This window comes from Poecile atricapillus, chromosome Z (assembly GCF_030490865.1).
Source record: "Poecile atricapillus isolate bPoeAtr1 chromosome Z, bPoeAtr1.hap1, whole genome shotgun sequence".
Lineage (NCBI taxonomy): Eukaryota > Metazoa > Chordata > Aves > Passeriformes > Paridae > Poecile > Poecile atricapillus.
The window spans coordinates 84,108,177-84,135,674 of NC_081289.1; the positions used below are offsets into that span (position 1 = coordinate 84,108,177).

Below are 27,498 nucleotides of genomic sequence, written 5' to 3' on the forward strand. Positions count from 1 at the left end.
GTGAGGATTTTGCCTTTGAAAATTAATTTTTAAATTTAAATTTTATTTTTTTTGAATAATGATTCAAATAAACAGGTTTGCTTACTCTTCAATGTAATCAAAGCAATATATTTACAAGGCAATTAAAGCAAGACAAATTATATACCTGTGTATTGCTTTGGAGACCTCCCTCTGGATTGCCACATTTCTACCTTGTAATGCATAAACAGCAGATGCAATAAGACACCTCTCATAAATCCCCTCATCCCCTTTTTCATGCTTCAGTAATTCTTTAAGGGCTGCTGTTGCAAGTGTTGCATCCTGCTTTACCAATCCCAATGTGCACAAAGCCTTCAGACTTTCCGTACTAGGTTCCTTTAATGAGCTGTTGAATCAGAGAGAGGGAAAGAGACAACTATTTCAGTGCACAAACTAAACTTACTGTTAACATGAGAGTTCTTGTTACTTCTGAGTCCTCTTGCTCCTATGCATCATGAAATGTATAGAAAATTAACACTCCTACTGTGGGATCCTGGATCAGGCTAGATCTATATCCTTGAAACCCAGGTAACTAGAGGCACCTGATTTTAGTGATCTTAAATGATTACTCTTGCCTTCAAAAAAAGACAAGAATGTAATCTTCTGATTCTATGTTTTGTTTTCAGTCCCTAGCAAGCAAAAAACAAAAGCTGTTAATCAAACTTGAACAGACAGCAAAAGGACCCTTTGACAAGTAGGAAATGGTGTTCTATCATACTAGTTACTCACACATACTCACTGTCAAAAATATCTGTGTTAAGCTGGTTATGGGTAATGAAAAAGGTGGCTTCATGTTCAAGGTCCTACTCAGGCACTTTAAGTCATCTAGCACAAATTCCAGTCAAAGGAGACATCTGGCTCTTGGACCAGAATGCATAATTTTTTTTCCTATTAGTATAATCCATCATGTACGTTTGCAGCACTGTGTTTCCAATTCAAATCCAGACATAGTCACTGCGATGTTTCTTTCCTAAGTCATTCACTAGCCTTTTTCTTAAAGAGAGCAAAGGTCTTTAGAAACTTTTGCTGTTCATGTTTATAACCAAAACAGAAGTCTGCAGTGATTTGTAAGATGTAGGAAACACCAGTTTCCTAGCCAACTAATCATCAATTACTTGCGATTTAGAGTGTGAAGGTCCATTACCTAATACTATTTTAGTAACTTCAGGAGTTTGCTGGTAAGATGGGTGCTGCACTGGCACTACTAGAGCTCTCTACTGGCAGAGGGTTGCCCCTGAGAGGTGAGATGGTAACCCTTAATCTCTAGCTACTAGGAGGCTAACAATGATGCACAGGCTATCAGCCTCCACAGATCAGGCATTCACTGCTTAATTGCACAACTGACAGAAATCTGTTTCTTTTCATGGGAAAGCTACAGGATTGTCCTGGACTATATTGCTGGGAACACAATCATTTTGGAGATTTCTGACTATTTAAACTGAAATTATTTTCATTGGTTTTTCAGAGTTCTTACAGCTAAAGAGCCGAAGTATTGTCTAGTGCTTTGGACAACTACAAAGGAATATTATCTTAAAAGATAAAGTTCTCAAAACTACCACTGGATGTTGGACATCCAAACTGCTCAGCCCTTCTATTCAATACTGCTTTTAGAATGTGAAAGAGACAGATCATAAAACAAAAACAGACATATCACACAAATAAGTACACTGCATCCATTTCCATTTTTATGCTACAATACAAAAAGAAAATATCCACCTGAATTCCCACAAAAAGGAAATTTGAGGATTCAACAATACGATATCACACTCTGATTATTCTCTCCACTCACCATTTAAACAGCAGTGTCTTTGCAGCATCCACTTTGTTCAGCTTATATTCTATTATTGCCAAGGCAGTCAGGACATGTGCTTTATCTTTTTCAGACTCAGCAACAGACAAGGCTTTTTCATAGGCTGGTAAAAATTCAAAACTCAGAATTGAGGCAGAAGGAAAAACACAACTTTTGTGAAGTCTTTAGGATAGCATGATATTAGAACAGAGAGACACTTCAGGTTCACTGTATTTTCCCATCTCAAATCATAAGCAGAAGACCAAAAAAAATTGACTAAGATTTTGGAAGTAACTATGTCTGGAAAAAACAGATTTACTGTTTAGAGCCTGGGAGTTGTTTAACACGTAGCAAGTAGAAACAGAAATGAAAAGCAGCGTTGGAATATTCAGAAAAATCCTGCAACAACATGGTATAAATACTTTCCTGTGACAGTTCATTTATGAAATAGTAGTTCAGATGGGCATAGTCATTTCAAATGAAATATAAAATAATTTAAAACACTGAGCTGACTGTTCCTTTGTGATTGCTTACACTTCTACACTGATAATTGCATATACCTTATTATGATGTTGCACATCTCAGAAGTGCAGAACATGACATGTAGTAGAATTATATTTACCACTAAAGCTAAAGTGCTTTGAACAACACATTAATCTCCTATGACAGAATCACAGAATAATTAGGGTGAGAAAGGACCTCTGGAGATCAACCCCTCTGCCATGATAGGGTCACCTACAGAAGGTGACACAGGACCTTTGCTGGTGGGTTTTGAATGTCTCCAGAGGGGAGAAACTCCACAACCTCACTGTGTAGCCTATTCCAGAATCATCCTCAATGTAAAAAGTTCTTCCTCATATTGAGGTGGAACTTCTTGTGTTTTAGATGATGTCCATTATGCCTTGCCCTGTTGATGGATACCACTGCAAAGTGGCTAGCACCATCCTCTTGACACCTGCTTTTGAGACATTTATATTGATGACATCACCTCTCAGTCTTCTCTAGGCTGCAATGGATTCTTCCAGGAAAATAATTTTATCTGAGAACAAGGGAGGCTCAGAGAAAAACAGCTTAATGGACAAGAATCAAACACTTGAAGTAATGTATTTTTCCTTACTACATTTGAATGATACTAGCACCCTAGTATCATAGCCTAATGATTTTCACAGAATTATAGAATAGGCTGAGTTGGAAGAGACCCACCAGCATCATTAAGTACAGTTGTGCAGGACACTTGAAGAATCACATCATGTGCCTGAGATCAAAAGCTTCTTGAACTTAAGACAACATTGGTGCTGTGATGACTTCCCTGGGGAGTCTCTTGCAATATTCAACCACCCTCTGGGTGAAAAATCTTTTCCTGATATTCAGCCTAAACCTCCCCTGACTCAGGTTCAGGCCATTTCCTAGAGTCCTGTCAATGGTCATGAGAGTGAAGAGATCAGTACTCGCCCCTTCACTTCCTCGTGAGGATGAAGACCATAATGAGGTCTCCTCTTAGTCTCCTCCAGGCCAAACAAATCAGCAGCTCCTCATAAGGCTTCTCCTCCAGACCCTTCAGCACCTTCATAGCTCTCTACTGGATGCTCTCTAATAGCTTAATGTCTTTTTTTTTATTGTGGTGCCCAAAACTGCACATAGTACTCAAAGTATTAAAATGGTTGTGGTGTTTATACTTATGTATTAGGACTGAAAGAGCAAAATACTGAGTGTCAGCTAGGTTGGTAAGACATACAAATTTTGTTAAGATTAACCTCAAGATAAATGTTCCATAATGCTCTCAATTTTACCTTTGATACTTTCTTCTAAGAGTCCTTTCTTGAAGTAAGCTAATGCTAGTCCCACAATGCCATCAAACTCAGTTAGGGGTATTGACGTGTAAACCTCAATGGCCTTATCACACAGCCCAAGAGCACTGTGAAAAAAAACCAAACCAGTCACTAGTATGAAGGATGCAGAAACAGCTGCTAGGATTTAGACAAACTTTCCTTGAGGACCAGTGTCCTCTATGCCATAGCAGTTTTAAGAAGCTTCTTAGAAAAGAGGAATATTAGGACAAGAATGTGCAGTACTCCCCACCCTCTCCCTGTTACAGCAGTTACTCTCTCCATCTGCCTGTTGCACGAAGAACAATTGATCTGCACATCTGCACGAGAGCTGTATATAAGGCAAATGACTTAATGGTTAGTGCAGGGGGAGAAAATAGCAAAGGAGAAACACAAAAAAAGCAAATAAAGCTTTTTTTTGCAAAAAAGTAAATCATACACACACAGAGGAAAATGCATACAGAGAGACCACAGCATTCTTGTTCTAAGACCACTATGGAAAGAATAATACAGGACTGTGTTTATTAGAACTACTCATCAGTTACTAGAGATTTGTCTTGTGTAAGTTCACACATGAAATAACACACATACAGCTTGGATGTGAACCTTAAGGAATCTAAAGAGTTGCTTCTAAAATCTTCCCTGAAGTTAATGAATTATCACTTTCTCACAGGTTAGAAGTTTCAGTGTCATGTACAGAATATATGAGGTTTCCCTAGAGAGCTAACAAATATTTAATTAGTAGAACTTGAGCTATCTCATACCAAAGAGCAATTTGAAAGAGTACATATTTGCATCCTGCATTCCCTCAGAACCAGAAGGGCATCATGAAGGGAACTTAGAATTGTGAGTAGGACTACAGCAGAAGGGCTCATCAGCAGAAGACCACACACATGTACACAACACCCCACTCACACACTTCAGGTTGTGAAAGTCAATACAAACTCAAAGGGTAGGCAGAAAGAATTTTGAACAAACTTTGAAGCAGCAATTTTATTCAGACTAAGCCTAATACATAGCTCAAGGATCAAGACTGAAAAACAAAAATAAAAAAACCCCCACAATTTATTGTGGCGATAATATAATAGCTACATTAGGTCATGTTAGTAACAAACAAAGGATAAAAGGATATGTTATTTTGTGAAGACATACAATATGCAATATGATTTTTTTTATTACACTACCCATTTCTGGAGAAAACACAAAGTTTAGTCAAACCTGTCTACAGCTAGGAATAGTGTTTAATGATTATTTTTAGCAACCACCTTTCACCTTAAGCCTCACCGTATTTTGTATCACTGCATTCCTTATCTTCAAAGTTGAAGTTAGGCGTTCAGAAAGTCAACAGAAACTTACCACAGTGACCTGCCATAGTTTTGCATTGCTGTATTGTATTTCTCAGTATCCTCTGAATTTTTCAGCAGTGAAGCTGCCCTAAAATTAACCATGATGAATGTTACTTATCATCTGACTACAAGATGTATATTTTGAGAACAGTCCTCAGACCAAAACAGACAACTATTTTATGCAAAAGCTTTTCTATGCTAATTAAACATAAACAGAGCCTATTTACTATTTTAATGCATCAACAAACATGTTCACCAAATACTGATTCATTTGCCACTAAAAACCCCAAAATAAACCCAAAGGCCAACCACCTCCATTAATTAGAGTGGGACAGAGAATAAAGCTAAAACCAAGCTTGCCTTCTTCAATTTCATTTAAATCCTGCACAGTGAATTAGTTAATGACCTGGTAAGACATGCAAGTCTTAGGACATCTTTACTTTTGAGGTCTGTGTTCAGCCTTTCCAAACTTGGTATAGGAACATCTGCACACCCACCCCTACTTAGCTGAAATGTACTGTTGAAGTGAAAAAGTAAAGTTTATCTAAGGAAAAGAAAAACCCTTAAGTTTTTCAACTGGTGCATGGAAAAGATGTCAAGGAGCTTTTCTAAGCTTTCCAAGGCTGTGCAGTTTACCTCTCATAGGCATAGGCTGCCTGCTGCTTCAGATGCATATACTCATTCAAAAACCCAAACATTGTGAAAGCAGAAGCATCATCCGGATTTCTTTCTAGAAAATCAGAATTGACAATGTAAGAAAACAAGATCAGTAAGCTGTGAAAAAGCATTACAAAAACATTGCTACATTGAAGCTACAGTACATGCACTGAACACTTTGCCAAATTCTTCTGTCAGTTGTTCACTAGAATTATTTTGATAGGCAAATACAGAAGAGATAGATGACCCTAAACATGACATCAGATTCGCTCAAAAATGTTTAAAATATTATGATGTAATATTAATGCCTAATGCACTCGATATATTTTTCCAGCAGGCAGATGATATTTTTTTTGTAATAAAATGGGAAAGTATTCATCTTACATTAACTCCATTAAAATAATAGCAGAATCTTATGTTTAATTTTTAATACTCTGAAACAATTCCGTACAATGTGCTGTAGCATAGCTTTGCTATAGCAGAGAGGTAAGACCAGATGATCCATTATGGTCCCTTTCAAGATAAGTAATTTTGTCATTTTTAATTAATTTCTAAGGCACAAATTTGTCAGCTGTCAACTCATCTCAGACTAGTGACTTTTCTTTCCAGACTAGGAAGCAAGGCCTTCCAGAGTGCCCTTAAGAATAAGGAACAAAGAAATACAGTCTGACATTCATCTCATTTACAGTGAGATGTATTTTCTAGCTCTCAAAAGTCAGCAACAGATCATTCAAATGATTTTTTTACAGGAATACTTGCTGACTAATGAAAACCTGCATTTCCCCTATCTGTCTTCTAGGTTAGACATACTCAATGGGTGACTAATTTGGCTTGAAACTGTGCACAAAACCGGAGTCCACCACCTCCTGAAGGTTAACAAAATCATATGCTTGATAATATGGAGTTACACAGCACACAGGAACAATCTTCTGCCAAGCATCGCACCAGAGAGGCAGAGAATCTGGCATTTATCTTCACTTGTGCATACAGACACATGGAAAGAGAGTCTGAGAGCAAACACCATATGAGAAACATGACAAGGCTCTGGTCTGTATTTTCCCTGGTCTTTGAAACAGCTGTAAGGAGTAGGCAGACAGAACCCACATCCATTTCATTGCTATGTGGTAATAAAAATTGGTCAGTGGTCTGCTTATTCTGTTTCAGTTACCTTACAGCTAAAAACCTTGTCCTCACCTTGGCCAGACCTCTCTTGTCCATAACTAGTACAGGTGTATCAGTTCATTCTGAAGGCATCTATTAGGCATGACAGGTTAGAGGGGTATTGAAATTACCTACCTGTATATTTGCTCAAGACCACTTGGGCAGCTGGTATAGCATTCATTTGAACAATGTTGTACAGATACAGTTCAGTGTTTCTGTTGGTTTCATCCTGCAGTGTTGAACACACCCAGTGGGCATAGCCTTTTGCTCCCTCAGTCTCGAGAAACAAACAAAATAGGAATCATTAAATCTGCTCAAGATACAGTAAGCAATTACAGATTATAATAATAATTCTATGTTTTAGGGCAGAGTTTTGGCTTAAAATCTGCTTTAGTGTTAAGCAGAAGAACATACCAAATTGAATTACTCCATACATATTTCTAACTTGCCCTCTGAGCAAAGCAAATTCTTACATTTTCATATAATGTGCTGGATCACTGTAGGGACAATAGGCCAAAAAAAAAAAAAAAAAAAAAGTTATGAAAGAGTAAAACCTCCACTTTTTTAGAACTCAGGGTCCTGGCAATATCCTTGCTCTCTCCAGAAATATTTCATGCCTTTGATCTGTGTCCAGTTCTGTGGAACACAGAGAATGTTTCTTCATGACTTACAGAGCTGATTTCTTGAACCCTTGGGACTAAAGCATTTTATAAAGTATAAGTATATTTGATAAACTATGAAATTATTTATATAAAATATATGAAGTATATTTGATAAACTGCCTGCTATACAATAGGAGCATAAGACAGCAACAACAAATGGAAGCCAGACAATCTAATCTGAAACAAGACTGTAGCAGTTTCACTATTCAAGACATACCTATTTAAAAAAAATTAATCACCCTAAGTAGAAAGACTGGATATACAAAATCTTCAGAAGAGTACCACTATTACACTTACATGCATACTGAGTTCAGTTGTGTGCCTGAAGAGATCCATGGTATCATAGCTGCCTACGGATTCTGCAATAAGAGCCTAGAGAGAAGCAAGAGTTGCTATGGTCATGTACTTTAAAAGTTGTGACATTGACAAAGACCTTAACACATATGTCAGGCATATCTTAAGCATTCAACATGAAGACACTTTCTTCTTATAGTCTCCAAGTAATATTGGTTTTAAAACCAAAATGAACGCATGAGGAACACAAGCACTCTCCACTGTATAACTAATTTAAACTCTTCAGCTGCTACTCTATATGCTTTAGGACAAAGAGTTGTGTGTATTAGAACAATTTATAACAACATCTTACAGGAGCTGAATTTCAACATGTGGTGGTTCTAGTTCTTTCCTAGAATCCAGTTTTCAATTAGATATCACTAGCAGGAGAGCAGCATGGGATTATGAAATTCACCTATAATAATCATAGGAGTCACAAATATCTCAATTATTCACAGCCTAGATATCAGAATGATATCATCAAATATCCACTCTTGGTGGCAGGGGAGGTAGGGACTTCCCAGAAAATGACAAATGCTCTGTCCCAGGTACATTAGAAGCTTACTTATTCTGACAGTGGCATTAGAAAGGGGGACTGAGATAAGAATTGGGTGGTGCCACATAATGAACCACCGGTATAGCTGAAACTTAAGTAACTGTCACCTTATAAAGACAGTGCTTTGTTGACAGTTGTCTATAAAAAGCGCTAAAGCACAATGACTGTTTTGTTAATAGTTTGTTAGAGAACTCACAATATCAGCCAGAAAAACATTATATGATTGTGTTTGATGAACACAGTAGCTTCCATTGTATTACCATTATGGAAACAAAGGAAGTAGAAGCTCCCTTTACTTAAAACACAATTTTTAGGAGCATGACTAAGTGCCAGTTATTAGGCTGAATTTTAAGTTCTTCAACAATCAGTTTTTGTGTGCAGTTTTGTGATTTTTCACCATACCTGTCCAATCCAACACAACAGGTAAGAAGGTTCCAGAGACTGGGCTATCTTGAAGGCTTCATGAGCTTGCTGTAGAACCAAAGATAACACTGCTGTTGAATTGCCTAGCATGGTAACAGAGCACTTCTGAGTACACATAGGTATTAATATGTAGTAGTATTAGAAGAAATTTAATGGACCAAATTAGGTGACTACTAAAAAACATCTTCTGTACCACACAGAACAACATATTGCCCAGAGAAATAAACCAGTTTAGTCTTAAAGAAATTAGAAAACTTCACAATATCAACATTTCCCTCCCTTCTAGATACACTTCCTTCCCAGCTAGAAAATTCGGAAACTAAACCAACCCTTGGAACAGTTTAAAAATCTGACTCTTGGAGGATCCAGTTTTGAAAATTCGCTTTTATATAATACAAATGTATTTTCAAAAGGATAAAATTGATTATCACCCACAAGTCATCTCCCTATGGCCTACACATGCTTAAGAGTTCCTCCCTCAATTTGGCACAAGGTGAACCAAGTCTTTGCATTAGCTGTCCAAACAGTAAGCAGACTGTACTATCTAGTTATTTTTCTTAAAAATAATTCTGACCATTGCATTTCCAATCAAACAAAATTTCTGTAATTCCAACAAGAAAATAGGACAGGATGTACTTTAACTGCATGAGAGGTCCACTTAGTACGTATTCTCATTTTTCTCCAGAGAAACTCTGAAGATTAGAGTGTTACAGTAAATCATACATCTTCTGATGAGCAGAAAGTAGCTATCTATGGGAACTCAAACACTGGGAGCTCCATCTGTGACCTACAACTAAAAGTTCTTGGCCAAATCTGGCATGCCCTGGTTTGACTAACTGCTTCTCTGTCCTTCCAGTAAATTTTCATTCCAGCTGCTGGAAAACAATTTTGCTAATGCAGCAGAAGTTCACAATTCACTTAATCTTATCACCCCCACCCCCCAAACAAATTTTGTATTTATTTGCATTCCTCAAGTACCAATCTAATTTCTTTTGAAGGACGTATATTTTTTGAATTTGAAAGGGACATTTGAAAGGGACACTCCCTTCCCCATATACACCCTTAAAAAAAACAGAAAGAAAATTATACTTGAGTATGGGAAATAGATTACCTCAATGTTTCCAGTTGTCAGATACAAAACCCCCAGGTTGGTCCAGGCAACAACATTCTAAACAGAACAAATAAAGTTAAAAATGATGTATTATTACACTCCTCAGAAATAGCAGTACATCAGGGAAAATGTCTTAAATGCCCACTTGAAACAGATGGCAGCTGTCTACAGAACTTACAATTTGCTCAGCTTGAACAGATTTGATGAACGAATGTTGAGCAAGAGCATAATTCCCAATAGCTAGGAGGAGAAAGAAAAAAGGAGACCTAGATGTAACTGAATTTCAAAACACCATTAGTCAAGCTGCCTTCTAATTTAGGATGAGACCTAGGGCTGTCACTGAAGACTTACCACTACAAGAAGCAACTACACCGAGTGCATTCCAATAAAGATGATTTTTGCTGTCAAGTCTCACAGCTTTTTTGAGACACTGGAAGAAAATGAAATGTGGATTATAATGATTAGGAGAGCAAAAATTAAGACTTTATGCACTTACTTATTCAGAGATGTAGGTTTGATTGCCTACAGAGAGAGGATGCACAGAAGCAGGAACATCAATTTAAAGAATCTACCAAGAAATACAGGAAATACCTGCAAAGACTTCTCTAGCAGCTCACTTATCTCATTCATGTCAGCGCCCACTGCTGTGAGGTGCTCTGCTTGTCGATAATAATTTATTCCAAGATCACACCATATGCTAGGCAAAGACATCAGTTTTAAAGCTCTGCCATAACACCTACAGAAACATGAATCACAGAATCATTATTCCAAGTCTCTACACGAAGAGTAGAAAGCTGAAAATGCATTCAAAAGAGTGCTTAAAAACCTAAACCAAGTAAACATGCATAAATACAAACAAAAACAGACAAGAACTGAAAGCAAAAAAAACCAACTAATACATTTTCGTTCAGGGACTTACTGTATCTGAATCAGAATCATCCTGGTCTAAAGGCAATCTGTAGTGCTCACCACTTATGAAGCCACAGGTTTGGTTATGTGGGTGTGCATTAAATCCAAGCTCTGTCAGTTATATTATGCAAGCTTTTACTTAAAACAAACATTGGTCATTTTTACAGTTCATCAGGCTTCCCCTATGAAGTATTTGATGTTATAGATCATGGCTAAGATTCACCAAGCACCTGCACTTCCTGCCTTACAGATCCAGCTGAAAAAAAAAGCTCAGAGGGAGTCACAGGAAAATGAATTTATGACATCTATTACAAGAAAGAGGCACAGACAGAAAACTGAAAGCATTATTTTGGACTTCAGTTGTCCTGGGAGAATTAGTTAGCAAATACTGCAACCACTGCATTAAACAGGTGTGGAGGAATAGCAGGGAGAATGTAGTCATGTGACTGGAGACAGAAAGGAGAAGAGCAGGAGCTGACAGCACTGTGGCAATACAGGAAATACACCTAGAAATGAGTAGTGCAACCTGGAAGATGCATACCCAATATGCAGGTATTAATAAATCAGTATGTCTTTAATTTTCTACAAATTAAATAGTCTAGAATATTTGAGACTCTACAGAGTCTTAAACAGCAGAAAAGCTCTTGACAATAAAAGAGTATTACCTTCCTCCCAGTATGAGAAGCTCATTTTTCTTCAGCATCTGTTTGGTTGCATTTTTACTCAGAAGGGATCCTAGTACTTGAACATTCACTTTGGTTGGCGAAATAACATGTACACTAGTACAGGTATCTCCTAACAGTTTCCAGAGGCAAGATACATCAGGACAGTGCTGTACTGCCCTACAATTATAAAGAAAACACTCAGACACTTCAACATCCTTTTCTGAAAGAAAGTGCCACTTTGAGGAGTGGCACGACCTCAAATGCAATTAATCAATGAGGTGTTCGATTTAATCCAGTTTCTTCTTATTCAAGCTATAGGTCTAAAAGATCAAAATTTAAAAAGAAAGAACTATACAAACCAACAAAACAAAATCATCCCACAATGTCAGCTGACTACACGCACTCTTGCTTTGTCGTATTACAAGACATTACTCATCAGCAGAAACCTGATGGACTTTCTCCTCTAACAGCAATTATTCCAAGGTTTAATTTAAGAAATCTGGTATGAAATGCAAGAGAAAAAGACTGAGAGAAGGAAGGAATTTTCCTCTTATCCATTATCTGATAGGAAATACACTTCTCCCAGATCCATACATCAGGAGGGCTACACAAGAGAATTCTATGTCATTTCACACTTTTAAAAAACAAATTACTCTGTATCTTTGAAAAGAAAAAAACTGAAACTCTGTAATTGCCATTCATTTAAGCAGCCTATGTTTAGAATCTGTTAGTCAAACCACTTTTAATAAACACATTCTTACTTCTAGATTGGAAGCCCTAGTTCATTTGATTCTCTTTAACTGAAAATTTTCAAACATTTAACTGTTATTTTTCTGCCTGTCAACCCACTATCCCAGTGGAAATTAAATAAGTGAATAATTTGTACCAACCTTGTAAAATATGCAAGGGCCTGCTCTATGTAATCCACAGCCTTCCTATCCAAATAGTTATCAAGGGCTGATCTTGCCAGCATGAAATAACACTCACCAAGTCCTGAAAGTAAGAGAAAATATCCTCTGTGAAAAGAAATGCTTTTATGATATGCTTAAAAGTACAGCTGGGAAAGAAGCCCAGAAGCCTAGTCAGCATTCTGCCTTATGCAAAAGTTAATACCCTGCACACGTAACAAAAATCAGAACACCCACAATGCTCACAACAGAGACTTTGCTTTTAATCTATCTTGTTAAGTGTGAACTGTAGAATCATTTGGCTATTAAAATAAACCTAATTAATTATAAAAAAATCAGCATTTAAGCTTTGGGTTTGTCTTCAAATATTAAGTAAAAGAAATCTGAGAAGCCTGCATTGTTACATCTTCAACAAATACACTAACTTTCAGTTTACAAGTGTCAAAAATCAGTCGTGAGAAACAAAAAAAATAAAGAATGTCAGGGTAGGCAGAAGGGAAAGTCTTCAATGAAGAAAACCTGAAGCCAATATTATTTAATCCTATTTATATAAGAATTTACTTCACATGGTGTATTGGGTCTGGCTGAGATGGAGTTAACTTGCCCCATAGCAACCCTCATAGCGCTGTGATATGTATTGGTAGCGGGAAAGGTGCTGCTGATAAGACACTAGTGTTTTGGCTGCTGATGAACAATGCTTGGAACAGCATCAAGGCTGTCTTTCCAAAATTCCCTGCTTCTATAGTAGGCTGGGGGTGAGCAAAATCCTGGAGCCAGGACAGCTGACCTAAACTGACTAGAGGGATATTCCATACCACATCACATCTGTTCAGCCATAAAAGCTGAAAGAAATATGGGAGAGAGTTGGCATAGGGGGGCACTTGTTATCACATTTGTTTTCTGGGGCAATGACTAGGCAGACTGAAATCCTACTTCAAGAGAAGTGGCTGGATGTCATCTGCTGATAGCAAATAGAGAACAAATTTTGTTTTCCCCTGCTTCTGCATGTGGCCTTTGCATTTCCTTTATTAAACTGCATTTATCTTGACCCATAAGTTTCTTCAGTCTTATTTTGTCTTCTGTTCACATCCTGCTGAGAAGGGGAGTGAAAGAGCATCTTGGTGGGCAGCTGATGTCCAGACAAGATCAACCCATCACACCTGGAAATAATTCTCACTATTAAAAAGGAACTGCATCATATGTGACAATTTCTAATGCTTTGTAAATAGTAACTGCTTGGTTTATAAATTTGCTGGCACCAGCAGTGATTCTGTCTGGCAGTAAGTCACTGGATATGAGTACAATTCATTCTCAGTATTATTTTGACAGTTCTGAAGCTACCCTCCTCATGCTATTGTAATCCTGCACCTATACCAAAATAGTGTTTTGCAAGAATCTTTATCTTACCCCCCCCACCAAAAGTCCCAAGATCATGAACTTATTAGATGTCAAGATGCTCTGTAACTGAAAAACAAAATTGATTTTATTCCTCAAAATTACACAAAAGATACGCTAGAACAGAAGCAGAATAAATATCTAGTAGCACAAAATCAAAACACATAGAAAAGATGCAGTGAAGTAACACCAGTACAGTTATTCTCTTAACTACTAGAGACTATACTTCCAACAACTCAAGTAAGAGACTGTTTAAATTGATCAGAACAGTAGGAAATGAATACCAATGGGACAGTCAAAGAACTTCGGAGAGTTTTAAGAAGGTCAACAAAAATTAGAATATTGGACCAAACATCATAAGAAGCCTCTAAGAAAGTGAAGGCTGTTTGGAGGCTCAAAAGGATTTAGAGCTAACAAACCAGAGATTATGATGTGAGAAATTATGAAAGAAGACTTGGGAAGCTGTAGGAAAACAGTATAAAGGCAACTATGGGGAATAATCTTAAATCCTCTTGAAGCATTTTAATACTAGTTACACTGTCAACTGTTACCTACAGACCCTGAAAAAGCCAATTGCATGTGCACAAGTCTATACAGCACCTTTGCACACTGCTGCTGCAGTCAGCTCTTGCCTTCTTGACCAACAACTAGTAAAACTGCTTAAATACAATACTCTCCAACTCCATTATGGAGCCTTTGCCCTGTCACTTTAGTCTGGAACACAATCAGTGAGGCAATACAGGAGGAGATAGAGGTATCAACCACACTATAACTTTTTCAGATCAATAACACACTGTTGCAATAATAACCCAACATTTCTGAATTAATTCTTACAAGAATCAGTTTAATTTCATCCAAAAACCAAAAGGCCTTGCATACAATGAAAAAATAATTAAAAATTCAAACTAGAATCAAGCAGCTAACAGCACATGTTTCAGATGGGTATACGGGGTGAGAATGATTGAAGGCTAAGTGGCAGAGAGAATGCAAACAGAGCAATTATTAATTTTTTTATCAAAATTTTATACACTGCCTGCATTATATAACTTCAGAACCACAGTTCCATCACAAGGAAGAAGTTCCAATTGCCCCACTTCTCTCTACCCTGACCTATATCTTGAAGGTCTCTACTTCTGCCACCTGTTACACTTGTGGGACCTCTTGGGATTTAGTGCTATTTTTTGCTACTTGAAGAAGCTCAGAGGGGTCAGAATCACTAGACTTACATAAGAAGTGAGGAATGCATGGTCAGGAGCAGAAGAAAATCAGCATAAGCACACCTCTTTGAAACGGCAGTCTGATTTCATTGCCTGTTGACCCAGTGTTTTACTGCTTAGGTAAAATTGCAGCATTGTTAGCTAGCTTCCTCTATGTATCTTCAATTCTTCTACTTGTTTGGCCTGGTAGCCACACAGGATTAATTACCTTTCATACTTACTTGAAAGAGAAATAATCACTCACATTCATCATGATTTATGAGTTTTTCAGGTATTTGTGCTATTACAAACTAGCTTTCACGTGGGGGACCTCATGGCCCTACATATCCAAAATACAACTCTGTGCTTCCATACAAGAAAACCTCAATACACCAAAAGTACCTCCAAAAGACTGAAACATGAGAGTGTGCAAAGGGAGGAAAAGTGAATACTTTCAAATTCAGACAAACTACCTTTCAGTGCAGGCACATAGTTTTCTGTCTTCTTTAAAATTTCTTGATAGGTAGCTATTGCATTTTCATATTTGCCCAGAATCTGCTCAAGTGCTGCAGCTCTGTAAATGCTGTACACGAGCTCTGGGTTCAGCTCACTTGCTTTCCTGAAGGATTTCAGAGCTGTGGAGTAGCTACCTCTGTTCAAGTAAGCCTCCCCTAGAGACTCCCAGCAGTTGGAATCCTTTGGATCAGCCCTGATAGCTGCCTGCAAACTGAAGATATCAAGACACAGATTTATTTAAATGAAATATGATACAATTTAACATAAATTATTTCCTTCCATTGTATATGCTCAGGACACTAATTCTACATTATATACTCTTCAGGACACAAATGCACAATTACATAGAACTTTTAAACACAGTATAGTAGCTTTTTCATCTTCAGAGGGCATTATACAATTTTATGAATTGTATCTTACCCTGGCTATTCAGTGCTATAGCAGCTTGTCTGTGCCTGTCACCAGGCCTATTAGTACAAAACACTGCTATGTTAACAAGATTACATTCCGTGAGTTCTAGAACTGAAGATAATTGAAGAGAGACACAGTTTTCAGACCCATTTCCCACTGTTAAGTACAAGCTGTAATTACCTAACTATTCTGAAAACTCACTGTGAGCAAAGACCACTTCACTGGGATTTGTAGAAAAGGATTTAAACCAACCACCAGTTTTCTTACTCAACCACTGCTTTTGACGGCTGACCAGTTCTCAAGAAGTAAAGTCCACGATGAAGCCAGGCCCATTTTGCTGTACCAGGTCTTGCTTTTCCAGTTACTTCATTCAGGATTGACAGAGCAGTGTCCTAGCAAAGCACCAAATTCCAAGTTATTAAACAAAAACCATTAAAAATAAATTCTTATGACTTTTTATGCTTTCCTCAAAGCAGCAAGGTGGAGGATGGAAAAAAGAACTTACACAAGCTCAATAAAGAAAACCCCCAACTTTCTCTTTATGTTCCCTACTGAAAAATTCCTTCATCTATATTACACGTGATGACGCTAATGTTATACTTGGTTCTCCCACCCTTCTCCCCAGATAAATTTAATTTGGAATTGGAAAATAAAACTGAAGCAAGTCCAACTAAAAAAGCTGCTAAGCAATGACAGAACATTTGTTTTCTGATCTTAAATACAGAGGAAAACTGAAGTGATTCTTTGAAGAGGAAGATTAATAGAACAACAACAAAACAGCAGTAATCTGACATTCTGAATGTACAATACCATGTCTCCAAGTTCCACACTTAAGTTGACAGCTGCTGCTCCAGATTCTTCATCTGTCTCATCCAGTTCAAAAGCCTTTTTATAGCAACCACGAGCTCTAGTTTTGTCTCCAGCAATGTCTCTGTAGTAGTTACCTAGATAACAAAAGGCACTTCCCATGTAGCTGTCCAATTTTGCAGCCTATAAGGAAATACGAACACAACATCAGACAGCACTCTGAAGGATTATACTCATAGACAGGTTCAGTGATAACTACTAGTTCAGCCTCTGCTTACGATATTTTTAAGTCCCTTCTGTGATATATCTGAGCTGTCAAACTTTATTTTAAAATTGCACAGATTACCTGAGCTTTACTCAGGTAATCAGATCTGGAAAATCTGCTACAAATCTCATGACATATAGCATTTTGTACATAAAGTATTAAAATAGTTGTCCTAGGAGAAACTAAATCTTTATAACATCTCATAATTTTCATGTTCTACTCCGTTTCAATTATTATGTTCATACTCTTACCATATTACACCACAATTAACTCCAGCCATTTCTAAAGTTTCAGTTCCTTCTTAGATGCAATTGGCAGATTTGCTTATAGCTAAGAAACTTAAAGCCTCCAAGCAGCAGGAAACAGCTTTATCAATAACAATAAAGATTGCATAAAATGGTTTAGAACCAAAAGAACTGTTCAACAACATTTGCCACTATACTCTACTGTTATGGAAGTGCAAACAGTAGCAATGATTTGAGTTCCTGATACCTATCATGAAGTTACATGGTAAGTTTACAGTGCCTTGAGTTTTGTCTTGTATATTTCCAAGTTACTAAATACAGATGTCAAACTTAATCTTTTGGCTTCATGTTATGATTTTTACTCAGAGAAAAAGCCACAACTACTAAAACCCCAAGGTCAGAAAAAGCATATGAATTATGGGGCTTCATCAACTTACATTCTTGGACAGACAGTGAAACACTAACACCATTCTCAACTTTTTTCCATCAAGTTTTTTCAATTTGAATTCTGCTCTCCCTATTTCAAAAGGACTTCAAAGACATATGCTGATCTGTAGAGGCCTCCACTTTCCAGCCCCGAAGCAGAGAATATTGAAGGAATCACCATTAAGTTTTGCCAATTCAACGGCCTAAAGAATTAGTTGAAAAGAGGAAAACAAAAGCAGGGAGATTCAAGGTAACTGCACAGCTCCCTGCAATGCCTTTTTACACAGCAGAACCTAGTTTGCAGGCTCTGGAGGCTCATACATTGTAACAAGGAGAATATTCAAGTCTCTCATTCCAGTCAGTGTATTTTTCATATTTGGCTTCCGATGTAGGAAAACACTAATTCTACATCAACAGTTAAAGCAGTCCAGCAGTCCTTACCTTCAAGAACTGAGTGAGTGCTTTTCCTTTGTCTTTTTTTGTCTCATCACTCATGAACCAGTATGTGAGCCCCAGGTACTGATGATACTCTGCAGTTCCAGCCTTTCTTTCAATAGCATTTAGAAAACTAAACAAGATGAACACAGGTCAGGTCAGACAAATCTCAAAAGCTGCAAAACACTATATTCTACTCTCCCATAATACTTCCCTGTTAGAAGAAAGAAAACAAAAGTCCACCTTTTTTCTGCTTGTTCATAGTTCTTTTGGGAATAACAGATGACACCCTCTAGAGCATGGGCCTCAGCCAGATCAGGGTGGGACAACAGAAGTTCTTGTGAAATCTGCAAAAGGATGTAATTTTTCCCTAGTTACTTCCTATATGAAACCAAGCACTGTACCTAGCTCACAGGAATGACAAAGAAGTAACTAACCTTTGAAGCCTGATCCATTAAACCTTTATTTAGATAAGCCTGACCCCTGAGAGCTAAAACCACTGGATCACTGCTTCCATCTACAATCTAGAAAACAAAGTAATAAACACAATTAATATTCTCACCTGACATTAAGAAGTCAAAGTTGTCAAAAGCAGACAGACTGCATGAAGATAAAGACAAGAAAGCATTAAGAGCTTTTCTCTATTACCCTGAGAAGATTTAGAATAATTCTGATGAAGATCAAGTATAAGACTGTAGAGAGCAAGGACAAAGGTATAGAAATATGAAGAATAACAACAAAGAATGAAACTGTGTGACAAAACAAGGGGAAGCAACTTCTGCTAAAGCTTAATCATTCAGTTTTAAAGTAATATGTTCTTCTTCATGGCTAATGACGAGTGACGGACATGGGAGGCAGGATTATAACATGAATTCAAATTAAGATGAGTAACAGCACAGAACTAGCAAGAAACCAGTAACAGTGAGCAAGACCAGACAAAGTCAAAAGTGACAGCTTCTAAAATTAGAATTGCAAATGAAAAAGAGCTGCAGCAAAGCCTGAAAAAGCAGGGATGGAAGAAATGTTTGAATTACATGACAGCTGGTCTAAACTACAAAGCTGAAAGGTGACCAGGGTAGAAATATGCAGCTTAAGTACAGAAAGATAAGAGCATTTTTAATACTAAAAAAAAACTTCAAAACATTTTAGTCAATAAAAATACCTGCTCAAGTGCTTTAATGGCTTCTTCTGCAGCATCAGCATCAGCTATTTTAATCAAAGCCTCTGCTTTCAACTGAAGAGCAAGGGTCTTCCACTGAAAATTAGAACCCTCAGTAGTTCCAAGAGCCTGAAGAACTGTTGACAAGAACCTTTCATCAAGTTAACTGAGAAAAGTACAGAGAGCAGCATTCTTCCAAATATTTTATAATCATGTTAATTACAATTTTTCTGTCTAATAGAACACCATTCAGACTGCTCTCCCTCATATATAAGAAACTGTCCTGTAAAATTTCTATTCATTCAAGTTTAAAAATTAAGTCAGTTCTAGGAGGTCATTTCAGATGCATGGATACTGATAGCCTTCTAGCTGCTGGCCTTATATACTGAAGTGTTACCATTTTTCTCATTGGAACTCTAAAGAAACAATGACCTTTCATTAGTCAAGTTGTTTTGCACAATTATTTAGTCACTAATTATTTACTTGTTCACATATGCTGCATCTTTTAATCCATTTGATCAACCTTATTTGATTAGTCTATTAACTAGACTAGTCTAGTTAATTGTTAGTCTATTAGACTAGACTATTTACTTCTATTCTTATTTCCTTTTTCAGATGCGGTGGATAGTTACCAAAACTACACACAGATTATGCTGCTGACATTCTAAAGCCATTGTGTGTTGAAGGTATGTTTCAGTAATCATTCCCTTCTCTGAAAATGCTAATATTTGACTTGCCTGCAAAGCATAGCAGAGGAAAGAAACAGTCCTATTTTTTCATGCCAAATGAGGACCTTCTGCACTCCTCAGTGAGAGTGTATGGTAACTTTGTTCTTTCCACAACTCTATCACTCTTCATTTAGTCAATTCCTAAGTTAGTATCTCACAATTCGTTAATGCTATGTTTCCTTGTCTTGTTTTACACTCACCGCTATTAACTGTAATCATAGACAAGTTGTTAGATCAAGTTGCTGAAAAGAAGGGTCATGGTATAAAGTTACCCTGAGCACTTTCACATTGAACAAAGATGGGAAAAAAATTACCTAATTTTCATTCTTTCTCCAATAAATTTCTTTTTTGCCTATTTTGTTGAGTTTTCATTTTTTCTCCCCCAGATGTATAGGTCTTTTGAATTTCCCTTGCCAGCAAGTACTTTCCCTTGATTTCCCATGATTGTTTGGCCAGATCTGTATACTTCTACTTCTTCAAGTCTTTTTTGAGCAGCTTTTCACTGAATTTGTCCCTGCCACAAAAGAATTGCAGCTTCCCTTTCATTTATAACCACCAGAGTGGTTCTGTTCAGTTGACATATGCATCACTAAATCGCAATAATTGCCCTCACTGTCAGCTAGCACAGATCAGTGAGTTTCTTCAGATGCAGCTGTATTATGCATAATTTCTGCATTCTACATTAACTTGATTAAATTTATTCTTTTTTCAGGTTGAAAGATGATGTCTACCAGGCTAAATATTTGTGACACCTACCCTTGTGGTTTCAGGCAATCTGTTGCTTGCCAGCATTGGTCAACCACCAGCAGAAGCAGCACACCCGGACATGTAAACCTTCTAAATAATTAACTATCAGACAGCATTCTGGCTCCACTTAGCCAAATATTTATTTCTGTTCCCGAGACTAAGCAGTTTAAGGTGCTTTTCAGCTGTCATAAACCAAGAGTGGTAGCACAAGCCTGAGACTGCAAAAAGCAAGGGACTGTGACTTTGTATCTAACTCAGACCTACCACACAAAGGCCACATTAGCAGGACTACATAAAGCACTGTAGGTCTGCAGCTGTTCTTTCAATTATCAGGCAGTTACCTTGATTGCAGGACACGACAGCATTCCTGTGTTCATGGATTTTCATCTGTGCCTCTGCTAGATAATGCCATGCTACTGGACACTGGTTAGTCTTCTCCAAACCTAGAAAGAGTTTAAAAAAGACACTTTAAAAAGTTGCTTCGGGTTGCAAAGACACTGAAGCTAGTAGATACTTTATTTCCATATAATGCCAGCAAAAACATATTTCTGTCTTCTGATATGTAACTACTAAGTAACACCTCGAAGCCTCAACACCTAAGATGCAAACACATGGCTCATTGATACAAGCATTATTTCCAAACACTCTATATTTACACATTATACCAAGAGTCTTGTCTTTGTGTTCTTCCCGCTGTAAGTAAAGTCTGTGTGTAAAAGTAAAAACAGAAAAACAACTTAATACTAATTAAAATAAAATATTATCTTTTGTCAAAACATACAATGGCCATTTAAGCCAGAAGAATTTGTTTTCCAAGGAACACCTTTTCCTCTTCATGTGCACTCAAGAACATGAAACTTTTATTTCATATTTCAGTCAAGATGTTGTTTCACTATAGAATATTCCAAAATTCCATTTCAGAAACCATGTTATTCTAAACCTAGAAGAATGGATGCAGGATACCACAGCACAGTCAGACTGACTCATGAATGCTTACATCCCAATTATTTACTCAGTTTTCACTATAAGCTGCCACAGAAGCACAGTGAGAATGGGAAGTCTCACTTTCCCACTAGTAAACTTATGAGTACTTCGGAAAGAGCTTTGCCATTTGAATACAAGCAAGGTAATTTTCAGATGAGTTAGCCAAGTCTTCAGCAAATAAGGTTACTGTAAAACAACAGCTAAAAAAAAAGAAACTTACAATATTTCTCTCTAGATACTCAATATAATTCTTTACTCAGTATAAGTCTTAAAGAGGTTTTAAAATTAAATAATTTCAGAGAATTCATCTTTGTTCAGGTACAGCAATGCAGTGACTCTGCTAGAGAAGTTGCATTACATTTTATTTCATAAATTCCACATTCCTTCATTTAGTGCTATTGCTCCATTTAGCGTTTCATAGAGTTATTTCCCCAATAACAGTAGATTAAAAATAGTTTACCTTAAAACACTACAGAGCTGGCTATAATACAAATGAAAGGCTTCAGAGATGTTATACTTAAAGCTACATTTAAAAAAACCTCAACACAAGCAGACAAAGTGTTCAGCATTCTTTTAAAATCTAGCTGGTCTTAGAATTCACAAACTACTATGCAAGTATAAGATTCCCTAACTTTTCAGCATAAACTAAAGCTGGTGTTCAAGTTACAGACTACTTACATCTCATATTAGACATTTACCTTCAGTAAGTCTCTTAACAGCCTCTTTGTATTTATTTTCTTTGAGGCATTTTATACCAAAACAAATGATGCCTGGACCACTGTTTGCATCCATCTCCAAAAGCCTAGTGAAACAGTGCAGGGCCTCTTCCGACAAAGTACCTGGTTTCAGAAAAAAACGTTATTTTGGGGGGTTTCAGGTTAAAAAAAAAATCTGCAACAGCTTAGCTTATCTGTGTAAATGATCATTATCCTTCGAGTTCAAACTGATTTTCCAAAGGCACTACACACTTATCATCCTCTATCCCATAAAAAAAACCAAACCCAAGAAGTAATCTAAATACTCATTACTGTGAAATAAAATAAACTGACAGTCTGCAACCCAAGTAACCACTTCTGCTAAATCACTCCAGGTATACTTCCTTTATTAATAAACATTAATTCATTTTTAATATGCTTTTTATGTAAGTTCAGCTGAATGTCCACATGTCATAATCTGCCACAATAAATCAAAATAATTTCCTTCCAGAAGAGACACTGTGTACCTACCAATTTGCTGTGATAAGCTTGCTGAAACTACCTTGCTGTGAAACCATATAATTCAATGTTTTAGAGCTTAATTTTAACTGATGCCACAAACTTTAGATGCTTGTGTTTTGGTGTGATGGTAGACTTGACAATGTTTACAGGAACCCTGTGACTTGTAGCAACAACCTTTGAACTATTATTTTCTTAAAGAAATTATTGATTCCTGTGGTGTTACAGTTGCTATCATCTGCATTTGCTAAAGGTGACTTTACAATGTATCTGGATTAAGGAGCTTACAAGAAGTGCAGGACATGAATGATCAAAACCTCCTCAGATCTTAACAAACAGCCTTAAACATAAGCAGCATCCTTCCCCCTCCAAGAAGCTTGTAGGACGGTGAGACATTGCCAGTGTTAGTATACAAGAACTGCACTAACCTTTTCCTTTGAAAATTAGCCTGTTTCTCCAAAATCTAAAGCATTTTCAAACACCTTAGAAATTGAGAGTCTGGCTCTCATTTTCAAAACAAAGTGAAAAAATCCCACTTGCTTTATTTTGCTACATTATTCAATTTCTTCAGAACAGGAAAAGCTGTGACTTATTTCTAGAGGGTTTTTTTCCTGATTTGGTTTCCTTGCTTTAAAAAGAAATAAAATCAACATCTGACACCTGAAACAATAAAATGAGAAGCTAAAATCTAATAATTACCTCTGAAAATGATGAGAAAGTGTCAACACTACTGCAGTGTTGTTTAGTAAATGACTCAAAATAGTAATGCATAGTTTCAGATCCCTGTATTTCTGAACAAACCATGTTTTGGTTTTTTTTCCTCAAAGATTATCCTTTTCTACTCAGAATACATATCCTGTTTACTCAGAATACATATTTAAAGATCAGTTTATTCCCTATTCAGTTTATTCCCAAGGCATACTTTCTAACAGACTTTCACAAATGTTTGGGGTCTTTTTGTTTGTGTATGGCTTTTTGGAGATTTTCTGTGAGGAAAGAGAATCTGCGTCAAGAAAAACCTAAGTGTAGGCCATCATGAACCTCAGAACACTGGCTAACACCCTTCCATTTTTTCTTAGAAGGTCAAGAAGCTAATCTTCATCTACCTGGAGAGTCTGCTTTTCAAGTAAGGCATTTTTTCTTTGAGACTTCAAAGAGTCTGCCTTAACTCACAGGAGGTTTTTGTCACTTAGAGTCACTGCTCAGTTACAGGGCTAGGAAATGATCAAGTCCAAACACTTTATTTCCAGAAACATAATACAGAAGAGTGTACTTGTACACTTTTTGTGAAAGGTAAAAACTTGTAAACAGATTGTCACAAAACCAACTATCTAAAAAATTTAAGCCCCAGAAATGCCTAAATCCATCCTACTCACCTGACTGAACAAAGTGTAAGCAAAGTACTTCCAAAGGGTAACTCAAAGTAGGGTACAAAGCCATCATATCATGACATGCCTTTTCCAACCTAGCTAGTTCATGAGGAAACTTGAAAGGAAAAAAACAGTAAACAGTTATTTCTGTGTGTTCTCAGATGTGAAATAGTACACCTATTTTCTTACTAGAAAGACACTTTAACATAACCTTACTTTTGACAAGCACTGTATGAAGTCTTTGTAAAGATTTTGGTGGTCTTCACCAGGAACTGTGTCAGCAGAGTGCAGCGCATGTTCAAATGCAGTCAAAAGCTGAAATAACAAAAAATCAGGAGTGCAAAAAAAACTAATCTAGGAAAATGCTATCTTCATAGAATAGAATATTTCAGTTGGAAGGAAATACAACAATCATCTTGTCCACATACCTCAGTACTTCAAATCTGACCAAAAACTAAAGCATGTTATTAAGGTCATTGACCAAAGGCCTCCTGAATACTGATAGATTTGGGGTGTGAACAGCTTGAACTGACTTCTAGGAAGTCTGCTTCAATGTTTGACCACCCTTTTTGTAAAGAAATGCTGCCACATGTTAAGTCCTATGGACCAATCTCACACATTCTATCACTAGATGCCAGAAAGAATAGCTCAGCACCTCCCTCTCCACTTTCCCTGCTGAGGAAGCTGCAGGCAGTAGAGGGCATCCCTTAGTCTCCTCCAAACTAGGAAAACCCAAAATTATCATCTGCTCCTTAGAGGACATGCTTTCCAGCCCCTTCAAATTAAAGTGGATAGTTACATGTTATTACCTAGATTGTACTCATTAAGCTTATATTAGTGCTATGAACAGAGAAAGTCATGAAGCAAGTTCCTTATCATGAAGCAGCACTCAGCATCTAAAGCATCTGAATTGTCTAGTACTAGATGAAGCAATAATATGCTGCCACATAATGTAAGATGGTACAAGAAAGGTAAAAGTTTTAAGAACATACATTCTTCTTCAAACCTAATCCCAAGGCAAAGAAAGAAATTAGGTTACTATCCTGAAAGGTTAGCTCTCAGCCCTTCTCTCCACTCTTGTCTAGAAGTCTAGTCTTTTTTTTTCTGACTCTTTCCATATTGGGGAATACAAGCACCAGAGTGCAGGCTTACAAACAGGCATGCTAAATAAAAAGTTGTACACAGCGTATCACTAGAGAAATACTGAAATGTGTTTCCTTCAGGTCCATATCCTTCCAGGTTCAGGTGCTTTACTTAAAACTGCAGTAAACTGTAGATTTGCATGTGAGACCTATTCCTGATGTTTATACAATTTAAAAAATATTTTCAAGTAATTTTTTTCTTTCTGAAAAAGAAGGCAGTACCACCTGCAGCACATGTTTTCTATACTAGCTCCTAAGTTAAAGCCTTTGCCTTCTCAAAAGTAGAGATCCAGGTTCAATTTTCTGCCATCTGAAATTACTTCAATTTGTATTTTCTCCTCTCTGAAATACTGCTATCAAGCAGACTGGAGATGAGAAATTTCTATCTTCCAAGAAAAGATAAATCAGATACAACAAAATTAATTTTGTCCACAGAGAACACAGGATGAGTATAATTCATAATAATGCTGTTTGGTTTCAATCATTGTTGCCACTTTCCTAAGAAATTGAAGCTTAATATCCAGAGGAGAGAATCTGAACCAAAACAATCCTATGTAGATAAACAATAGGTACAAGGAAATGGAAAAACCTCACAAAACCATCTCTTCCAAGATGAATGAAAGCAGGAGGAAGTTTGTTGTTTCAAACAACAACTGTATTGTGTGGCAGAGCTTTGCTAGTGGGAGGCTAAGTGGGGTGGGTTCTATGAGAAGCTGCTAGAAACTTCCCCCATGTCCAACAGAGTTGATGCCAGCTGGCTTCAAGACAGACATGCTGCTGGCTGAGATCAAGAGCATCAGCAACACTGGTAGTGCCTCTGGGATAACAGATTCAAGAAGGGGAAGAAACCAGTGCAACTGCAATCACTGGCAGAGAGAGGAGTCAGAGTATGTGAGAGCAAAAAAAGGACCCATGTTGGAGCAGTCTGTTACTGAAGGACTAAACCTTGTGGAACAAACCATGCCAGAACAATTTGTGAAGAATTTAGATGACTCATTACACCGAGCTCATCTCAGGCTGCTACACAGTTGCTGTTTTTGTCAAAAAACTGCCCAGCCTTTCCTCAGAAGATTTGTACCTCTGAACATTGAGACAGTCAACTCAGACAAACAGGCTTCAACTACTAGTTTCGCTGCATGTATATATGTACCTAGCTGAACAAGAAGTGAGAAACATTACCAACTGCCCAGTCTTATTATCCTGGTTCCTTGTACTGTCTTTCAGTAACTGGATCATCTTCTTCCAAAGCTGATGAAGCTCTGTCTTTTCTGCACCTTCCTCCTGTTTCATCCTTATTAGCTTCTGCCAAGTTTCAGCCACCTGTCAACAGGAACAAACGACCCATGCTGTTACTCTTTGAAGAGCTGAAAGTCTGATATAAGTAGTCAACGTGTCACCAAAATTCACTGAAAACTGGGTAAATAAACTCCTTAACACCAATGCAGCTTTAAGAAGATAGCATTATTTACAGGGTAAGGGATGTACGGGGGACTGCTCCACCTAGTGCACATTCCTCTGCAAGTGCGTTTCTTGCACACAGTCACCACATACATATTATAAGTGCTTATTACCATAAAACCCGCCCCTGGTTCAGTCTTTTTATGCTCTTGTTTAGGCTGCGGCTGCATTCAGAAGCCAGATGTCCTTTCACTACCTTTCTTCTGTCCTCACCAAGAAAGCAGATCCTGCACACCCTGTTTCTTTGCCAGAAGTGCACAGACACAGTAACTCATGCTTGTGATTATCTCTTTGGTATCAAACTCCATCACTCTAGGGCAGACAACACAGTCATATTTAAAGTAACCCAGATTTACCAGCTTTCTGATTAAATAAATAGCAAGTCCCAAAGCATTGTGTTGGACCTCTCTGCCTTCCAATGTACAGTAAGTAAGGTAGAGAACACCAAGAGTATATGAATTCTCTAGTTCTTGGAGGAAATCAACAGTAAAAGTACACCTTAAGATCTAAAGCACTATGAACAGAAAGAACAAAAGCAGCAGTCCACACTAAAGTCCAGTGTGGAAAAGCCAGCAGAACTGAAAAAAAAAAAAAAGGACCCTGAGGGGTAACTTAAGTTTCTTGTTCCATTTAGAC

General features: G+C 37.3%; 1 protein-coding gene across 2 annotated transcripts in view; it reads right to left on the reverse strand.

Moving 5' to 3' along the window:
* The window catches only part of SKIC3 (SKI3 subunit of superkiller complex), a 45,499-nt gene that overhangs the window by 13,265 nt on the left and 4,736 nt on the right, over window positions 1-27,498 (reverse strand). For both annotated transcript variants that reach the window (XM_058864242.1, XM_058864243.1), the window contains exons 6-31: window positions 26,584-26,724; window positions 24,479-24,577; window positions 24,269-24,377; window positions 22,377-22,517; window positions 21,036-21,137; window positions 19,223-19,356; window positions 18,498-18,584; window positions 18,304-18,407; window positions 18,067-18,193; window positions 16,693-16,872; window positions 16,150-16,274; window positions 15,429-15,682; window positions 12,347-12,449; window positions 11,457-11,633; window positions 10,474-10,618; window positions 10,234-10,312; window positions 10,061-10,122; window positions 9,883-9,939; window positions 8,751-8,819; window positions 7,757-7,831; window positions 6,933-7,074; window positions 5,616-5,709; window positions 4,990-5,067; window positions 3,598-3,722; window positions 1,808-1,931; window positions 146-364 (exon numbers count right to left, since the gene is read on the reverse strand). In XM_058864242.1, coding sequence (XP_058720225.1) covers window positions 146-364; window positions 1,808-1,931; window positions 3,598-3,722; window positions 4,990-5,067; window positions 5,616-5,709; window positions 6,933-7,074; window positions 7,757-7,831; window positions 8,751-8,819; window positions 9,883-9,939; window positions 10,061-10,122; window positions 10,234-10,312; window positions 10,474-10,618; window positions 11,457-11,633; window positions 12,347-12,449; window positions 15,429-15,682; window positions 16,150-16,274; window positions 16,693-16,872; window positions 18,067-18,193; window positions 18,304-18,407; window positions 18,498-18,584; window positions 19,223-19,356; window positions 21,036-21,137; window positions 22,377-22,517; window positions 24,269-24,377; window positions 24,479-24,577; window positions 26,584-26,724 — 3,152 coding nt within the window. The remainder of the gene's footprint in view (window positions 1-145; window positions 365-1,807; window positions 1,932-3,597; window positions 3,723-4,989; window positions 5,068-5,615; window positions 5,710-6,932; window positions 7,075-7,756; window positions 7,832-8,750; window positions 8,820-9,882; window positions 9,940-10,060; window positions 10,123-10,233; window positions 10,313-10,473; window positions 10,619-11,456; window positions 11,634-12,346; window positions 12,450-15,428; window positions 15,683-16,149; window positions 16,275-16,692; window positions 16,873-18,066; window positions 18,194-18,303; window positions 18,408-18,497; window positions 18,585-19,222; window positions 19,357-21,035; window positions 21,138-22,376; window positions 22,518-24,268; window positions 24,378-24,478; window positions 24,578-26,583; window positions 26,725-27,498) is intronic.